The sequence below is a fragment of the Zalophus californianus genome, chromosome 3 (genome assembly GCF_009762305.2).
Source record: "Zalophus californianus isolate mZalCal1 chromosome 3, mZalCal1.pri.v2, whole genome shotgun sequence".
NCBI lineage: Eukaryota > Metazoa > Chordata > Mammalia > Carnivora > Otariidae > Zalophus > Zalophus californianus.
The window spans coordinates 170,274,406-170,290,793 of record NC_045597.1 but is presented as its reverse complement, the minus strand read 5'-3'; the positions used below and the strand labels follow the sequence as shown (position 1 = coordinate 170,290,793).

Genomic DNA, 16,388 nt, shown 5'->3' with positions numbered 1-16,388 from the left:
ATTATGAAATATACTGGTTGATACTTCTTTACTCCTTTCCACCTCTAGTCTCCAAGGATCAAGTATATATCCACACCTTACTGACTGATTCAGGACCAACAACAAGTCTGGGATTATATTCCTGACTACAACTTTTTTTTCTATTTTTTCCCCTTTTATCTAAATTATACTTTAACTTTCCAATATCCTTTAATCTTTAATTTTCTTTGTGCTAGTAAGTTAACCCTGTAAACAAGTCCATGCTAATCTAACAGCCAGTTACTGAATTTCACCTTCCAGGTGACATAAAAGCCTTCACCTACTTAAAATCCACATGTGATTTCAGTGGTGGGAGTGTGATGTCCTGTGCTGATATTTCAGCAGCACACATTCCAAACTTCATAATTTAGCTAGAGGCTTAGTGCACCTCCATGACAACAAATGGGGATCACAATAAGAATGAAGAGGAGGGATGGAATTCATTGCATTCTAGACTTCCCTTCTTCACATAACTATAGGAACTTTTGCACTTTTCTTTCTTTTTTTTCATGACTTCTATAACTGCCTCATCTTCCCTTTCCATTCTCTATCAGTAGGTAGAGGAGCTGATAAGACTTGATCAATGAGATCCCATCTCCGTATGGTTGTTTATGTAAAGAATGGATATTGAGGAATCCCCCGATTTATTTGTTAATAAACCAGATGCAGTAAACTGCTAGTCAAAGACCATACCTGGCTGACAGCTTTGCTTGGCATGGGAAATGTTTACAAAGTGGGGCACTACCCAACACATTCAGGATTTGGGCCCCTGAGAACAAAGCTGAGCTCCGGCAACCCTGGAGTCGCACTGCCTCTTGGTAACACTCCTCTGAAGTGGACAGCCTCTGTGCCTTTTAGCTGCAGCAGTGCTCCCCCAGTCTGCCCTACCTCCAACCCACTCTGTGTTCCTGAAACCTCCCTCACCTTAACCGTTTAAGGCCAACCGCTAGGAGATGTTGTAGAATTCATTGTTGTCCAGACTGTTCAGCAGTAACTTAGTACAAGCTATATAGATAAAAGTATAAGTAGTTTTTGATCTTTGTTTTTGACAATATTTTTGCCCATTTACTTCCTGAGAAATGGTCTTTTTAAATCTATTCAGTGAGTAATGATATACTTTGAGTTGACTTCTCTCTACTTCTGAAAAGAAATGTTGGTTTACATAAAAAATTTAATGTGGTACATCTTTCTATTATTAATATGCATTTGCCACCTGTCAGCTGAATAGATCCAAAATTGCTTATTAACAAAGTTGAGTGAATAAATGGAAAAAGTGTATAAATAAATGAACTTCTACACTTCAGGATGTTGACATTGTGTGGAAGGATTTTCCTTGAAAATGTGCCAAACTTTTTTTTTTTTAACTTTTGGATCACATCTTATTATCCTAGCTGTAATTAGAAACCTTGTGAAATTAAGAACCATTAAATTCAATGAGTTTTCAGCATCGGAAATTTGCCCAGAGGCACCCAGCTGATGGGTCTGCCTAGGACTGGGTTTCATAGAGTTCTCCCTCCTCTCCTCCTATTGATTCTAAAAGGGAGCATCTTTTCCACTTAGCTAATTAATTACACCTGCCAACAAGCAGATGGTTCTGCAGGCTTTGAAGCATGGAAATAGCTAGGTGCATATCAGCTAGCTTAAGCTTCCTTCAGTTGCAATTTAGATTATAACTCTTGAAGCTGCAAAGAAAATAAAGTATTACATAATTACAAAAGATACGATATTTTAAAATATTTTTTATTTAAAAAATGTACTTTAAGGTATAAATTACCATTCCTTTTTTTTTAATTCAACACAAACATACTTTTAAAATAATTATGTTTATCATCTAGTTTGGAACAATACTTGCCAGATGTTATCATCTAATTGTTCTGAGCTCTGAAGTAAAATGAGACTACAGGAGCAGGGCCACTTAGAAAATTGTTAAAAATGGTTCTGAAAATATTATAGCTTTTTAGTAAATAATGTTTTGTGTTGTTGTTTAATGATAAAAAGAAAAAGATGTATATGTAACAATGGTGAAAGTAAAACTGAGGGCACTTAGTGGTACTCCTACCAACATCCCCACTTGTATTCCACATTTTTAAAGATTTTTTTTTAAGATTTTATTTATTTATTTGACAGAGAGAGAATGAGAGAGAGACAGAGCACGAGAGGGAAGAGGGTCAGAGGGAGAAGCAGACTCCCTGCTGAGCAGGGAGCCCGATGTGGGACTCGATCCCAGGACTCCAGGATCATGACCTGAGCCGAAGGCAGTTGCTTAACCAACTGAGCCACCCAGGGGCCCCTCCACATTTTTATACTGGTCTGGTTAGTCTTCTTTATTTTTTTTCCCCTTGCATCTCAAGCTAGGTAGCTTTAAATAGAGATTATCACTGGAGCTTAATTTTCTATGTAAAATTATTTCAAATATGACATAGCTGTATAAACACATCCTACAAAAGTAAATTAGGCATAGAATATGAATGCATACAAGATAATCTATGAAATATTCTCTTTAGTGAGGTCATATTAAATTATCTAGTTTAAATCTTTTTGAATTCACAATTAAATATTTAGTCTCAAAAAATCTCTAAAAATATCGTCTCTAATTCTACTTTATATGTGAGAAAATTTTAGTTAAGGGCTTTATACTTTGAAAGATAATGAAGTAATTAAAATTGAACATATCCTTTTGTTAGAGGTAAAATAAAAATTCTTCCATGTAGGACGCCTGGGTGGCTCAGTTGGTTGAGTGTCTGACTCTTGATTTCAGCTCCGATCATGATCTTGGGGTCTCAGGATCAAGTCCTCTGTGGGGCTCTGTGCTCAGCACAGCATCTGCTTGAGATCCTCTCTCCTTCTTCCTCTCTTGCTGTTCCCGCCCCCCATTTGCTGGCTCTCTCTTTAAAATAAATAAATAAAATCTTTTAAAAAACCCATTGATATACAATATTTTATAATCTTGTTTTCTCAATACATTTATGAAATTAATGTAAATAAAATTAATAAAATATCCCAAACTCCCAAGGAAAATCACCTCTCTCCTTTTCCACTATTTTTTTCTTTTCCACTGTTCTATTTCTTTTTTAAGATTTTATTTATTTGAGAGAGAGAAAATGAGAGAGAGCATGAGACAGGGGAGGGTCAGAGGGAGAAGCAGACTCCCTGCTGAGCAGGGAGCCCTATGCGGGCTTTTCCACTATTTTAAATAAAAGTTACCTGATAGATATATCTAAGGAAGGATATATTTAATTATTTCAAATAAAAAAGAAGGATAATTTTTAAAATTTATGCCTTAAGAAGATACCTCAATCTTCTTGTACTATTGAGTGGTATACAATTTAATTCAGTAAGTTTACCTGCAGAAGGTTCTTGTGATAAAGCTACATTAACCATATGTTTTAATTTTGAATTCCTTTTTCTTCCACTCTATGAGCTTTACTTCATTTGCCTTTAAAATTATCAGGATATTAAGTTTAATGTTAAAATATACTTTCATTGATTTGATTTCACTAATTTGAATGCTTTGTTCTTTTGATCTCTTTGTATTAATTGTTCAGCAACAATAGGAAAAAACATTATGAGGGCATTGCAGATTTGGTTAAGAGAACCAAATGCCCTACATTTTCCTATTTTTAGAAATGGAGTTGCAAAGTACATAGAGGCAGATTCTACTCAGGTTATGATTTTGGATAAGGTAATTAAAAATCATTGTGTCCTATTCATTAAAGTAGAGCTTCCAAGGACTAAGCATAAAGTCCCCTGTACTTGAAAATAGTAAAGTTGCCCTCCTTTCTTTTCTTTAATTCAGTCTTCTTAAGGAATTGAAGGGTTTTTCCTTAAGTAGGCTAAATTGTTGAAGTTTTATTATGCTGATTTTTCCTCTGTGTCTACTTTTGACAGATGCAAAAGGAATGCACCTCCAATGATGAGGTTGGGATATAATCCAATATCTAACAGAGCCAAGATTTTTTTTTCAATGCACAATTTTTCATGTAGAAAAAAATATCCTAAAAGCATAATTTTACCTTTCAACTCAATAAAATATTTTCAAAAAGGACTTCAGGGAAATTACTCTGAGTTCTTAATTATACTTAGAAGTAGATTATATAATTTAGAGTTGTACCTCATCTCTGCTTAAACTTTTTTTTTCCTTTAAATTTCTCAAACTTTCCTTTTATTATGGAAGAATAAAAAGTTTAAAAGCAGGATCTCAACTCAGCAGTTAATGAGTTGGAATCATAGTTCTCTAGAACTCCTACTATTTACCTCTCTAAACTTCAGTGTTCCCATCTATAAAATAAGACTAGTAATAATTACCTCATAGGACTTCTGTGAGGATTAAGAGAAATGCTGCATTATAAAGATGTTCAAATAATGGCAGCATTTACCAAGAGGCACTAGAGTGAGGTGGTTAACCATGGGCTCTGGAACATGCTATGCAGGCATTTGAATCCTAGCTTGACCCCTATATGTGAAACATTCAGCACCTTGTTTAATCATTCTGTGTGTCTTTTGTTATGCCACTGGGGTATTAGAATCCTACCCAGAAAAAGAAAACTCCGAATTTAAGGATGTTCAGTAATTTTATGGATGTCCAGAACCCATAGTATACTATTAAAAGGGCATCTCAAACTCATGTAGGTTGAAAATAATTTTTTTAAATGAAATATTTTTTTAAAAAGCAAACACAAAACATACATTCTAATTTTGCCTAATAACCCAGCCTCAGCTCTAGGTCTCTCAGAAGTGTATTTGTAAAAGGGAGCAGAAAAGATTGTTAAGCAGGATAGAAGAAATTTGTTTACCAGAGAATCTTTCTTATTTTCCTAATAGCAATAATAATAATACATCAATTAAACATTTGCTCTATGACAGATATTGTGGTGAGCGTTTATATGTATGAACTCTTCTTCTCCTTCTTGTCCTGGGGAGAGGTATTATTAATGTCTGCTTATTATTAATATCTATTTTATAGGTAAAGGACCGAGGCTTGGGGAGAATAAGCAATGTGACTGAAGCCCCACGAGTAATCTGTGGTGGAGTCATGGTTACCCGTTCTCACCCCACAGCCTCTGCAGAATTCACATCCCATCAGTCTTCTCTTCTTGAATTTTGGCATCTGGAGTTGACTGACTCATCTGACATTGTTAGGCAGATTGGCACTTGAGTCATTTCTTCACATCCAGCCTCAAGAGCAGCCAAATACCTGAAATAATTTTTAAATCATATTTATTAACCTAGGAAAGTAGAGGCATTCTAAAATAAGAATGCATCTTAATTTAGAAGACATGATAAGGTTATAGAACTTTACCAGGGCATAGTGGATCCTATTTTGTTATGACATCAAATGTCACAAGATGAAAATAATTTTTACAATGGGGAAAAATGAGAGTGATGGTTCTAGGAGCCATAGAATATAATGATTTATTAAAAATGATGTCAAGTACTTTCTGTAGAAATTTTAATAAGTTTCTTCTTCAGATATTTTAGATATCTAGTTTTAACTCTTAAAATCTCTGAGCAAATACAGTATTTGATTACGTCTTGTCTTTATTCAAGAGTAATGGCTTCGTTTTCCTTATATTAACCAGCAGTATTATTATAGTTTAATGCTTGTTACACATCTAATTTTTATTATACATTTTATTGATTTAATTTTTAACTTAATAAATTTAAACAAAAGTGTGGAGCAGTCCCACCTCCCTGCTCAATCTTAAACTACAGAGATGTGTTTAATAGTGCTCTCTGTTTCCTAATTAATCCATCCTGCTGCAGTAAAAATGCCAGATTCTTGAAATGGAAGAGGAGAGCTTAGTTTACTTGTCCCTGTCCTTTAGAATTTACCCTTATTTCTTTAAAGCACAATGGTGATGGCAACAATGGAAAGGTCACCTGGAAATTGCCAGTGGAGACATTGGGACCTGTGAACTATGCACCAACCTGAAGTGAACAGAGGGAAATCTAACAGCTTTTGAAGCCAATGCTTCATAAAATGATGATACTCCTATTCAATCATTTATTCCTAATTTTCTCCAGATTAAAACTCTATTTAAAAAATCTACTTCATTTGGACCTAATTGTGGGTTTTTAAAGTATAATAGTACCAGCTTCTGTACATTGTTATTTTATGACTTATTTTGTAAAATGGCATTTTTATTATTTTAAGATCACTTTAACAAATAGACATTTTAGCAAAGACATCTGCCCCCCAAAGCCATGTATATGTTATTTTTAAGATTCTTATATATCTTAAAAATCTTGATGTTTGAAATAGTATAATCATTTTACAAGATTAAGTCATTCTTCTTTCTCTTGCGTTATCTTTTATCTGCAAGTCTTAGCTTGCCAGCAACAGACATACATAGCAATATTATTTATTATTACTGTCATCAGAACAAATCATACTTTTCTGAAATACTCTAAAGAAGTAGTGAGGAAATCACACATTGTGAGAAGAGTTATTAAAACTATACAAACTAATATTGTAGGTGAGATATTTGAAAGTGACCTTGCAGTATATCTCAGGCTTATTGTGTTAAAGCCTATAAATAAAAGGGACAAATCATTTCTGGGTACTAATATGTCTTTCCCCCTTATTGGTAATGAAACATTGAACTCTACTGATTTGTTCTATTGAAGCTATTATATTTTCTGGAAACTTGGAGCAGTTAAGAGGATCGTTGTCTGTATTGAGGGCTTTCTGGGAGGTAGGGGAGTAAAAATATTTGATCTTTATGTAAAGGAGTGTTCTATTTTAATAGCAAAGATAATGAATTTTTCATTCTTTCTCTTTATATACCTTTAATTATGTTTCATCTTTATCAGATAGATATGCACTTGTGACTTTTGCATCCATCTTTCAGAATTCATACTTTGCTCTTTGTTTATATAATTACTGATATAGTTTTAGGATATTGTCCAATATATTTTAAAGTATCATTTTCAAAACATTGAATCAGATTCCCCTGCAATAAAAACAAAATTAAAAGTTAGGAGGGTAACATCTGGTACATTAACTTACTCAGTTGTTTACTAATAACCTCAAATAGAGATAAAGTTTTCCACAGTGTTTTGTGTTTCACACATTGAAAGACCCTTCGTCAAGTAAACAATAAACCTCTTGCCTATGAAAACCATATTTAAAAAATAATATTTAAGAGACTAAACCTTATTAATCATTGGGGAAGTGCAAATTAAAGTAATACCACATCATACCAGCCAGAATGTTTACAATAAAAAATACATAGAAAAAAAGAAGAAAAAAAAAGAAATAAGGGTTGACAAGGCTAAGAAGCAAGTAGATTCTTCACACACTGCTGATGGGAATATAAATTGGTAAAAAGCACTTTGAAAAATGGATCGTCACTATTGTCCAGCAATTTCATTTCTAGGTATGTATGCAATATAAATGTGCACATTTGGTTACCAAAAACCATATGCTAGGATGTTAATAGGAGCATTATTTGTAATAGCCCAAATGTGGAAGGCACTCAAATGCCCGTCAGTATAGAATGGACAAATAAAACATTCAATACCATACAGCAATGAAAATGAACAATATGGATGAATTTTATAAACATAATATTGAGCAAAAGGAAGCCAGACAAGAAAGAATGCATATAGTATTATTCCATTTATTTAAAATACAAAACTAGGTAAAAGTAATTTTGTTCAAACTCAGGATAAAATTTCCTTAAGGGAGTGGTGTGAAGAAGAAAGCATAAGGAAGGCTTCTGTGATGATGGAATGTTCTATTTCTTGATCTGGGTGTTGACTACATAAGTGTGTTCAGTTTGTAAAAATGCATTGCATATTATATATGCACATCTATGTGTATATGTTATGCTTTAGTGAAAAAGTTTGAAAAACTATGTATTTGTTGAAGTCACGAGATTTAGAAGTATCCAGATGATGCAAGGAGATTTTTTTGATGACAGAAACTGTTGTCTCCCAATATCCATTACCACTGACTAGCTTTTACATAGTATATGAAATTCAGCTAATCATGTGGCCACCCATGAACAAATTTGTGGAGCCAATAGCTAGGCACAAGGAAGGTAGGGAATCAGTCTTTTTTTGGTGGCTCTTTGCATGGACCTTCATTAAGAGACAATGCACTTTCCTTCATCTTTTGCATGGAATTTACCAGGTAGAAAGTCCTCTTGTTTTAAAGATGGTGGAGCAACAAGATGAAATGGAATCTGGGCCCCTGATGACTGTGGATTTTCCATAATAACTTTGAATCACCAAGCCAGACTTTTATAATAAATAAGTAAATAAATAAATAAATAAATAAAATTCTGTCTTCTTTTAAATATAATATAATCTAATACTAAATAATGCAAAGTTTATATAAATACATAGAAAAAGCATTACTCTGTTTATACCAATGAGTAAACAACTCTCTAAGTAATTACTAAGTATAAAGTACAGTATAATCCACAACTGTGTGACAGATACCGTGAGTACAATATTTCCATTACAGAGTTGAGCAAACTGAGTTTCATAAAGGTCTACAAGGTCACACATATTGCAAGCAGAAAACTAGATTTTAAACTTAGTTTTACCTAGTTACCTAGATTGGGTATTATTGCCTTTACACTCAAAGCCCCAAGATGGAAGATGAATTGATCCATCATCTATTTAGCTGTCTGTCTACCCACCCATCTACCTATAGCATATCTACCTGTATGTTTGTCTGTCTGTCTTATCTAACCAGCTGCTTACTTATATGTATATGTATCTATCTTCCTATAGTATAGAATTTACTATGACTTTAATATGCAAGATGAATTTGTGGGGAGAGTGGGCTTGAAGCAAGAAGTTCAATCTGCTATGAGATGATAGAACCTGAATTAAGAATACCAGTAGATGTAAAAAGAGTGGGATAAATTAAGAGACATTATGACAAATTTTATTTAGGATATCAGATTGATTAAATATAGAGGTAAATGAATTAATGGTAAGTCTCAAGTTTGGAGTCTACTTGACTTTCACAGCATGTTATTCTGATGTTAACTGAAAAAAGGAAACAAAGAGGGAGTAAAAGTTTGGAAGAAATTATTAGGGGTAAATATTAAACATATTGGCACATACATAGCATTATATAATGAGGTAGGAGAACAATTTGAAAAGGAAATCCTGTAATCATAATTTAAAGACAGTTACAAGACAAAATTTATTTTTAAAAATTTTCCAGTCATCATCAATGAGTTTAAGTGGATTACTACCTCCCTAATAGATAAGAAGAATTAATACATTAGAATTACACTAATTTCATTCAATATTTTATGTGATTTATAATGTGAACATTATCTAGTATGAAGAGGAAATATGACTTACATTACACTATCAATTCAGCAACTAAAAACTTTCTTATAAATATGTTATGTTCTCAAGATATGTTGTTATTGTCATTATAATCATCAATTTCTACTATGTGCTTGACACTTTTTTTGACACTAAGGCCACAGAAAGATGTATGTCATGGTTCTTATCCTCTAGAGATCTATAAGAGGGGAGATAAGATAAGTATGCAAAAGGATAAAGAAGGTAGGATAGTATTTGCTCTGTTGGGGGTGGTTCAGATAATCAGTGTTGTATGAGTTAGCAGCAGTTAACCTCTAAAAGCTAGATGGTCATAGTAGACTTCTCAGAGTTCGGACGCAAGCTGAAACATAATGAAAGCTAACATTATTTTCTATTTTAAGCTGATTTTCAGCCAGTGAATCTAATCATTTCTTCTTGAAATTGCCTGCTTGGATCAGAAAACTGTCCACTGTTGCTTCCCAGCATTCATTCAGTATCCACATCCATGAGCTTTTGACTCTGATCATTGAGCTGAAATACAGAGGGTTACATCACTCATTTACATTATCACCTTCTCCCCACTCCCAATACAAATGTGACATTTCAATTTTGCACACTTCAACTCTCCTTAAATCATCTGTATAAAAACTTCAAAGCTTGATTGATGATGAATGAGCCATTGTCTCCTCAAGCACCCGGTTCTCATTAGCCTTTAGAGTCTCAGCTTATTAATAATGAACCTTGAGGGCTGACCCAGTGGGGTAGCAGCAATTCACTGTGCTCCCAGCTGAAAGGTCTGGGTTTGGGAAAGATATAGGAATCTCTGGACCAAGTCCCTTCCAGAGATGATGTATTAAGTATCACAGGTGGATGATGTGAGCTATATTACTTTTGTATCATTATCTGCCAACAGACTTGTGTTGCTTAAGGTGATGACAGTAAGAAAGATACATTGCTTTATGTCTGAGAAAATCCAGTGACTGCGTCCTATAGCTTCATCTTGAAAATGGGTTTTGCCACTTTGGATTCTGACTTCTTGACTGTGACCTTTGGCTTGTTTAGGCAATATAAGTCTGATATATGGATTAGTCAGACATTTCCACAGTAATTAGACAAGTGCAATATCTCTAATCTTTATTTATTTTTATTATTATTTTAACTCTAAGGTTTACCTGTAGATGTGCCCAAGCAAAACAAGGCATTTAGATATACAATCAGGGATTGATATTAAGTATTTCATTCTTGCTTATTTGATTTTCTTATATTATCTTTGGTAGCTTTGTGAGTAGAAGTAAAATGTTTACTGTTGATACCAGTCATGTAGACTATAGTGGAATATGGCTAACTGCATTTAAAATTATCTTTATTTTGTAAAAAAAAAAAAAACATTCAATCTTATTTATGAAATAGTTACAAATTATGCATGGGGTCAAAGCAATTTTGTCAACTTCTTAAACTGTGTAAGGAGGTCATATTAATCTGTATTTTCAGCAGGGATGCTACATCACAATTAGGCTATTTCATACCAGGCGGCGGTGGGGGGGAGCCATGATTCAGTATTTTATCACATTTTTTTTGAGAGAATATATTTGCAAAATGTCAACAATTCTTTTAATGGTCACTCATCCCCAAATTCACTATAATAACTAGCATTTGAAAAGAAATGAAGAGTGCAAAATAACTTATTTAAATAACACAAACATTTCCTTCTTCATTAGACTCAAGCAAATGGGAAATCAAGGGAAGAAATGGTCAAATGGACAATCTTTGCGGATTGGAAGACTAAGACACAAATACTTTATATCCTCTTTAAAATGTCATATTGGCACTTTACACCTTTCTAGAAAATAATTTAAGGAACAATATGAGGTAGATTTACAATTCAATATAAAAAACATGCTCTTACATATACTAGGTAATTTGTACAGGTTTGAGGAAATTTGATGTGTCCAGGATAGCTCAAAATCATCATTATTTACTTGATAAATAATAACTGAATTTGATGCACAAAATAGGTTTAGGGATACAGAAGAAAATGTCTAAATGTGACTTATAAATATCCAGCATACTGCTTGCAGTAATTTTGTACATTATCAATTGTAAGCATTTTATATAATAAAAGCTATTTATCTTTTAGCTTATAAAAACTCTACTTCAAAATTACATATTTTTAAAATTTTTTCCTATACTCAAGATAGATATTTATTGGTCTACTCAAATATCTTTTTCTGTAATCAGACTATTATATTTGATTTCATAGAGCAAATGTTTATTGTGTATCTGGCTTCTGCCTTAAATAATGCTAGACACTGGGGATAGAGTTTTGACCAAAACAGAAATGACCTCTGACATAATGAAATATAGAATCAGTTCAGATAAACTATAGAGAGTTTAAGGAAAAAAATAACTTTGATTTTTACTTTGATTTGGTCAGAATTTAAAATTAAAAGTTACAACAGAAGTTAATTGATCAATGTTGGTGGCAAATTCCATGTTACTTTTGTGTTTTAAGTTTGATTTAACAAATATGTGTTGATTAGCTATTGATTCAGATTTGATATAGATACAGAATTGAAAAATATTCCTTGCCTTCATAGAGTTTAGTCTAGCATTTCTGTTATAAATTGTGTGTGCTATATGTGTTAAATTCAATGTATGGGAGAGTAGTGTGGATTATAATTTACTTACTCTACACAAAAAGATTCATATTTTTTACTTGACTTGCATGCATTAATCTAGTAAGAAATGTTTGATACACAAACCTGTTTGTTTGGCAGAATTTTTAAAAAATTAAATATTTTTTGCATAGAATATCATATTTCATATATCTTACCATACTTAATTGTGACATTTATTAAAAAGAGTTCTGTTTTGTGAACTTACTGGGAGTATTTTTATATGATATAAAAAATTCATAGCAGTTTTTTTCTACCAATTATTACAATGACCAAGATTCTATATGTGTTTCTCTGATATGTTTTCTCTGATATATTTCCTACAGTGGAAGTGAAATACAATAGATGGGATGACCCTGAGGTCATTTACTTATTCTTTAAGTCATTTCACTTTTCCAGGCTTTGTGCATCTTTATGTGAATGTCAGTTACATTTGTGCTTGTTTTCTACATTACTTAGAATTAGAAATCCTCTTTTTTGTCATGGTTTTAAAAATTTAATTATTAATCACTTAATTTCATTCTAATGGAAGGGAAGCTCTCTTGGCATAACACAGATCCAATAAGTCTTTAATAGAATTTATGACAACTCTGCTGTTCTTGTTTGTTGGTAAAGATAGATCTAAAGTATGACCAGACATTTTCCTGATATCTTCTTGGATAAATATCTTACCAAACATTTCTCTTTTTCTAATCCTTGTCTTTCTTTCTAATCTAAAAAGGCAGCCAAGCCATAATAGTCAAAAACATTAGGAAGCCCTTTTGTCCAGTAAATAATCTGTGTTTCTAACAACTTTCTTACAGGTCAAAATATTTCCCTAGAATTTTCTTAGTTCAGAAATAAATCTAACTGAATATTTCACCAAAAAAGCATATTAAATTGAAGTTTAAAATTTTGTATAGGAGCACCTGGGTGGCTCAGGCCAAGCATCTGACTCCTGGTTTCTGCTTAGGTCATGATCTCAGGATCCTGAGATTGAGCCGCATGTAGCTCTGTGCTGGGCATGAAGCCCATTTAGGATTTTCTCTCCCTCTCTCTCCGCCTTCCGTCCCACCCGCTTACCCCATGTGCACTCTCTCTCAAAAAAAAAAAAAAAAAAAAAAAAAAAAGTATAAAGTTATGAAATCAATGTAAACTATACCAATGAATAAATACAATATTAACATTTCCTTACCTGTACTGAGGTAACCAAATTGATCAAAAGAAAATGTAAGATAAAGTATATGTTAAAACTCTCCTATAAATGTCAATAAAATGCACATTTTCTGATTATAGTGTTTCAAATTCACCAACAGAATACAATCTAAGCCAAAAATAAAGGAAAAGACTATTTTCAGGGAAAATAGACTCATACATGAATAGACTAAATGTGCCTTATAAATCCGTCATTAAATACTAGAAGTTTACAAATCTTCCTGACCAGAATTGCTAGCAGATGCTGGGTTTTGAATTTAGGGTGTTATCCAAACTGATCATGATTGTAGTCTTAATTTGAAATTTTAACATGTAAGATTATACTTGAATTATTACTGCCTCTTTTCTAAATCCTTTTCCAAGTATAAACCAAGCTTTTGAACAGAATATTTCTGAGAAACAAATGTCAACATTGGTAGCAGATTAATATTGTTGAAGGGATTTGATGAGATTATTATTCAGTATAATATAATCTGATTCCATTTAAATATTTTTAGATAGGAAGTTAGAGATGGATACTGTGTTCCTTCAATATGAACTATTTGAATTATAATGTGAATCCTGAAAAATACACTCTTTCTACAATAGTTGAGCTATTATGTTTTCTCCTCACATTTTTTAACGTAGAACTTTTCCAAATGTAGACTGAAAAATAACCTTCATTTCCTGGATAGCAGTCAAAATCTCCTTTCTTGCCACCTAATGAAGAATTATTTCTAGAGCAGAAGAGCATCACCTAATGTCTCCTGAGAAAGCTATTAGTATGAGATCGTCACATTTCATAGATAGAAACTTTAATGCCAAGCATTAATGTAGATATCCTTTCTCACAGTCTTTCTTACATCTTATATCTCCCTCTGCTTTGATGAAGATTGGATGGTTAGGTCATGAAAAATAATGAACTGGGTTTTAGAAGTAGAAAGATGATCTAATTTATTTTTGTTTCTTTTTTTTTTCCTCACCTGAAAAAATGGAACCAATAGTCAATGAACGGATTGATGATGAGAACAGGAGTGATTTTAAATGTAGAAAGCCCTGCGATGTCAAAATTTATCTGGTGCATTTTATACATACAACACAATAAGGCAATTGAGATGTGCCCACCTATCTTATTTCCACAAATACTCCTCTTATGGTGTCACATGTTCCTTTCATTCTTTTGTCTCCCTCCTTGGTTTAAGGTGACTCTTAAAAGTTTAGCTAGGGATACTGCACAAGAGATTATTTTCTCAAGGCCACCATGGGAAATAGAGTAGTTGCCTTCCCATTATTCATGTTCCTCTTCTTTCTCACTAACAGTCCTGCTTGTTTAAGTTTTGTTCAAGCAGCAGTAAGTCCACCCAGCCTCTCTTGTAGTAGGAATGCTCATGGGACACCATTCTGGCCAATAAAATGCCTACATAATCCTTGGGGAGAACATCTCTTCCCAAATAGAAAGTCAAAGCCTCAGTAGGAGGATGTCTCTTGCTTGCTCTTCTGTTTTCATCTTGCCTTGAATTCAGACAGACACTTTTAGATACATCAACCTTCTTGTGCCTGTAACAAATAAAACCAACACACAAATCAGATGTGGGTCCTGTGGACACCACTACCTCCTATAGGTTTCTTATGTGAGAAAAATCATCCTCTATCTATAGAAATTATTGTTAACTGTTTTTGTTACTTGTAACAGTGTATTATGGACTGAAATATAATTTCTCTTAAGTTGTTTTTATATTGGATAGAAGGGGAAGATGTGATGTGGTAGATATTGAGCAGGAAGATGCTATGTGTATTTCTAACTAATTTCTTCAAGTAGTAAGAATAGTATTTTCCAAAAAAAAAAATAGTACTTTCAGAGGGAATATCTTTTTTTTTTTTCCTGGATAACTTAAAACAATCTGCAAGAGAATTACATATACTATCAGCTATTGTTCAGGGGGAACAAGTTAGCTGATCAAGGCCAGTGTGAAATAGAGAATCAAGTAAAAATTAGCTTTAGTTCATTTTATCCCATGGTCCTGCCATTGTTCCAATAAACCATAGGGTTTTATTATGTCTTTGTGTTGTTCTTAAAGAATAATTGGCAATTCTATTGATTCCATTTGAGAGGATCAAAGATCAAAGAACATTTCTTCATAATTGAAACATTAATTTTAGCTTTCATTTTGTTTTAATTGCTTCCTACTGACTCCAGTTGATGTCACATGGACTAATAATTTTTTTAAGAGAGATAAACAAGTTAAATGACCAATAAGAGGGAACTGGTTAAATAAATATTGTTTAATTTATACTCTAGCATATTGTAGTTTCATTAGAAAGAATGCAGAATAACATTTAATTATCATTAAATACTCACCACTTAATATTAAAACTAGCAGGTTATGAAATATTATATTCAGTGTTATCCCAATTTCAGAAGAAAGCAAAAAGGAAAGAGACTGAAAACATCTATACCAAAATGTGAAGAGTGTCTCTCTGGGTATTTATATTATGAGTGGTTGTATTTCTTTATATTTTTTAATCTTTCCCAATTTCTGCAGTCAATTTATATGACTCAGTAAGTGATATTTTAAAAGATGTCTTGGCTATTAACAATGTAACTCTGATTTAACATTAAAATAGTTTAAGACTATAACCATGAGAGACTATGGACTCTGAGAAACAAACTGAGGGTTCTAGAGGGGAGGGTGTGGGGATGAGTTAGCCTGGTGATGGGTATTAAAGAGGGCACGTTCTGCATGGAGCACTGGGTGTTATGCACAAACAATGAATCATGGAACACTACATCAAAAACTAATGATGTAATGTATGGTGATTAACATAACAATAAAATAAAATAAGTTTAAGAATAAATCATTTTTATTGACTACCTTTTCATCAACAAAAAGTTTGACAAGAAATCTCTGTTTGTTTGTTTTAATACAGAAATCCTTAATGGTGGAGTGTATGTAGATCAGAACAAATTTCTTTGTTACACAGACACAATTCACTGGCAAGATATTGTTCGGAATCCATGGCCTTCCAACTTGACTCTGGTATCAACAAATGGTAGCTCAGGATGTGAGTAACATTATCTTTTTTAATGTCTCAAAATGTTCTTTTGCTTCTTGTGAAAACAAACAGCTTAAGTTTATTATGCTATTAACAATATTTTGAATTTTGATTGCATCCATTGAAATGTTCAGTTATATATAACAGAACAATCTTTTGCGTCTAATTAAC

At 32.8% G+C, this 16,388-nt stretch overlaps 1 protein-coding gene across 7 annotated transcripts in view; it reads left to right on the top strand.

Annotated features, from left to right (window-relative positions):
- The window catches only part of ERBB4 (erb-b2 receptor tyrosine kinase 4), a 1,100,194-nt gene that overhangs the window by 720,791 nt on the left and 363,015 nt on the right, over positions 1-16,388 (top strand). For all 7 annotated transcript variants that reach the window (XM_027590425.2, XM_027590421.2, XM_027590423.2 and 4 more), the window contains exon 4: positions 16,092-16,226. In XM_027590425.2, the coding sequence (XP_027446226.1) occupies positions 16,092-16,226 (135 nt within the window). The remainder of the gene's footprint in view (positions 1-16,091; positions 16,227-16,388) is intronic.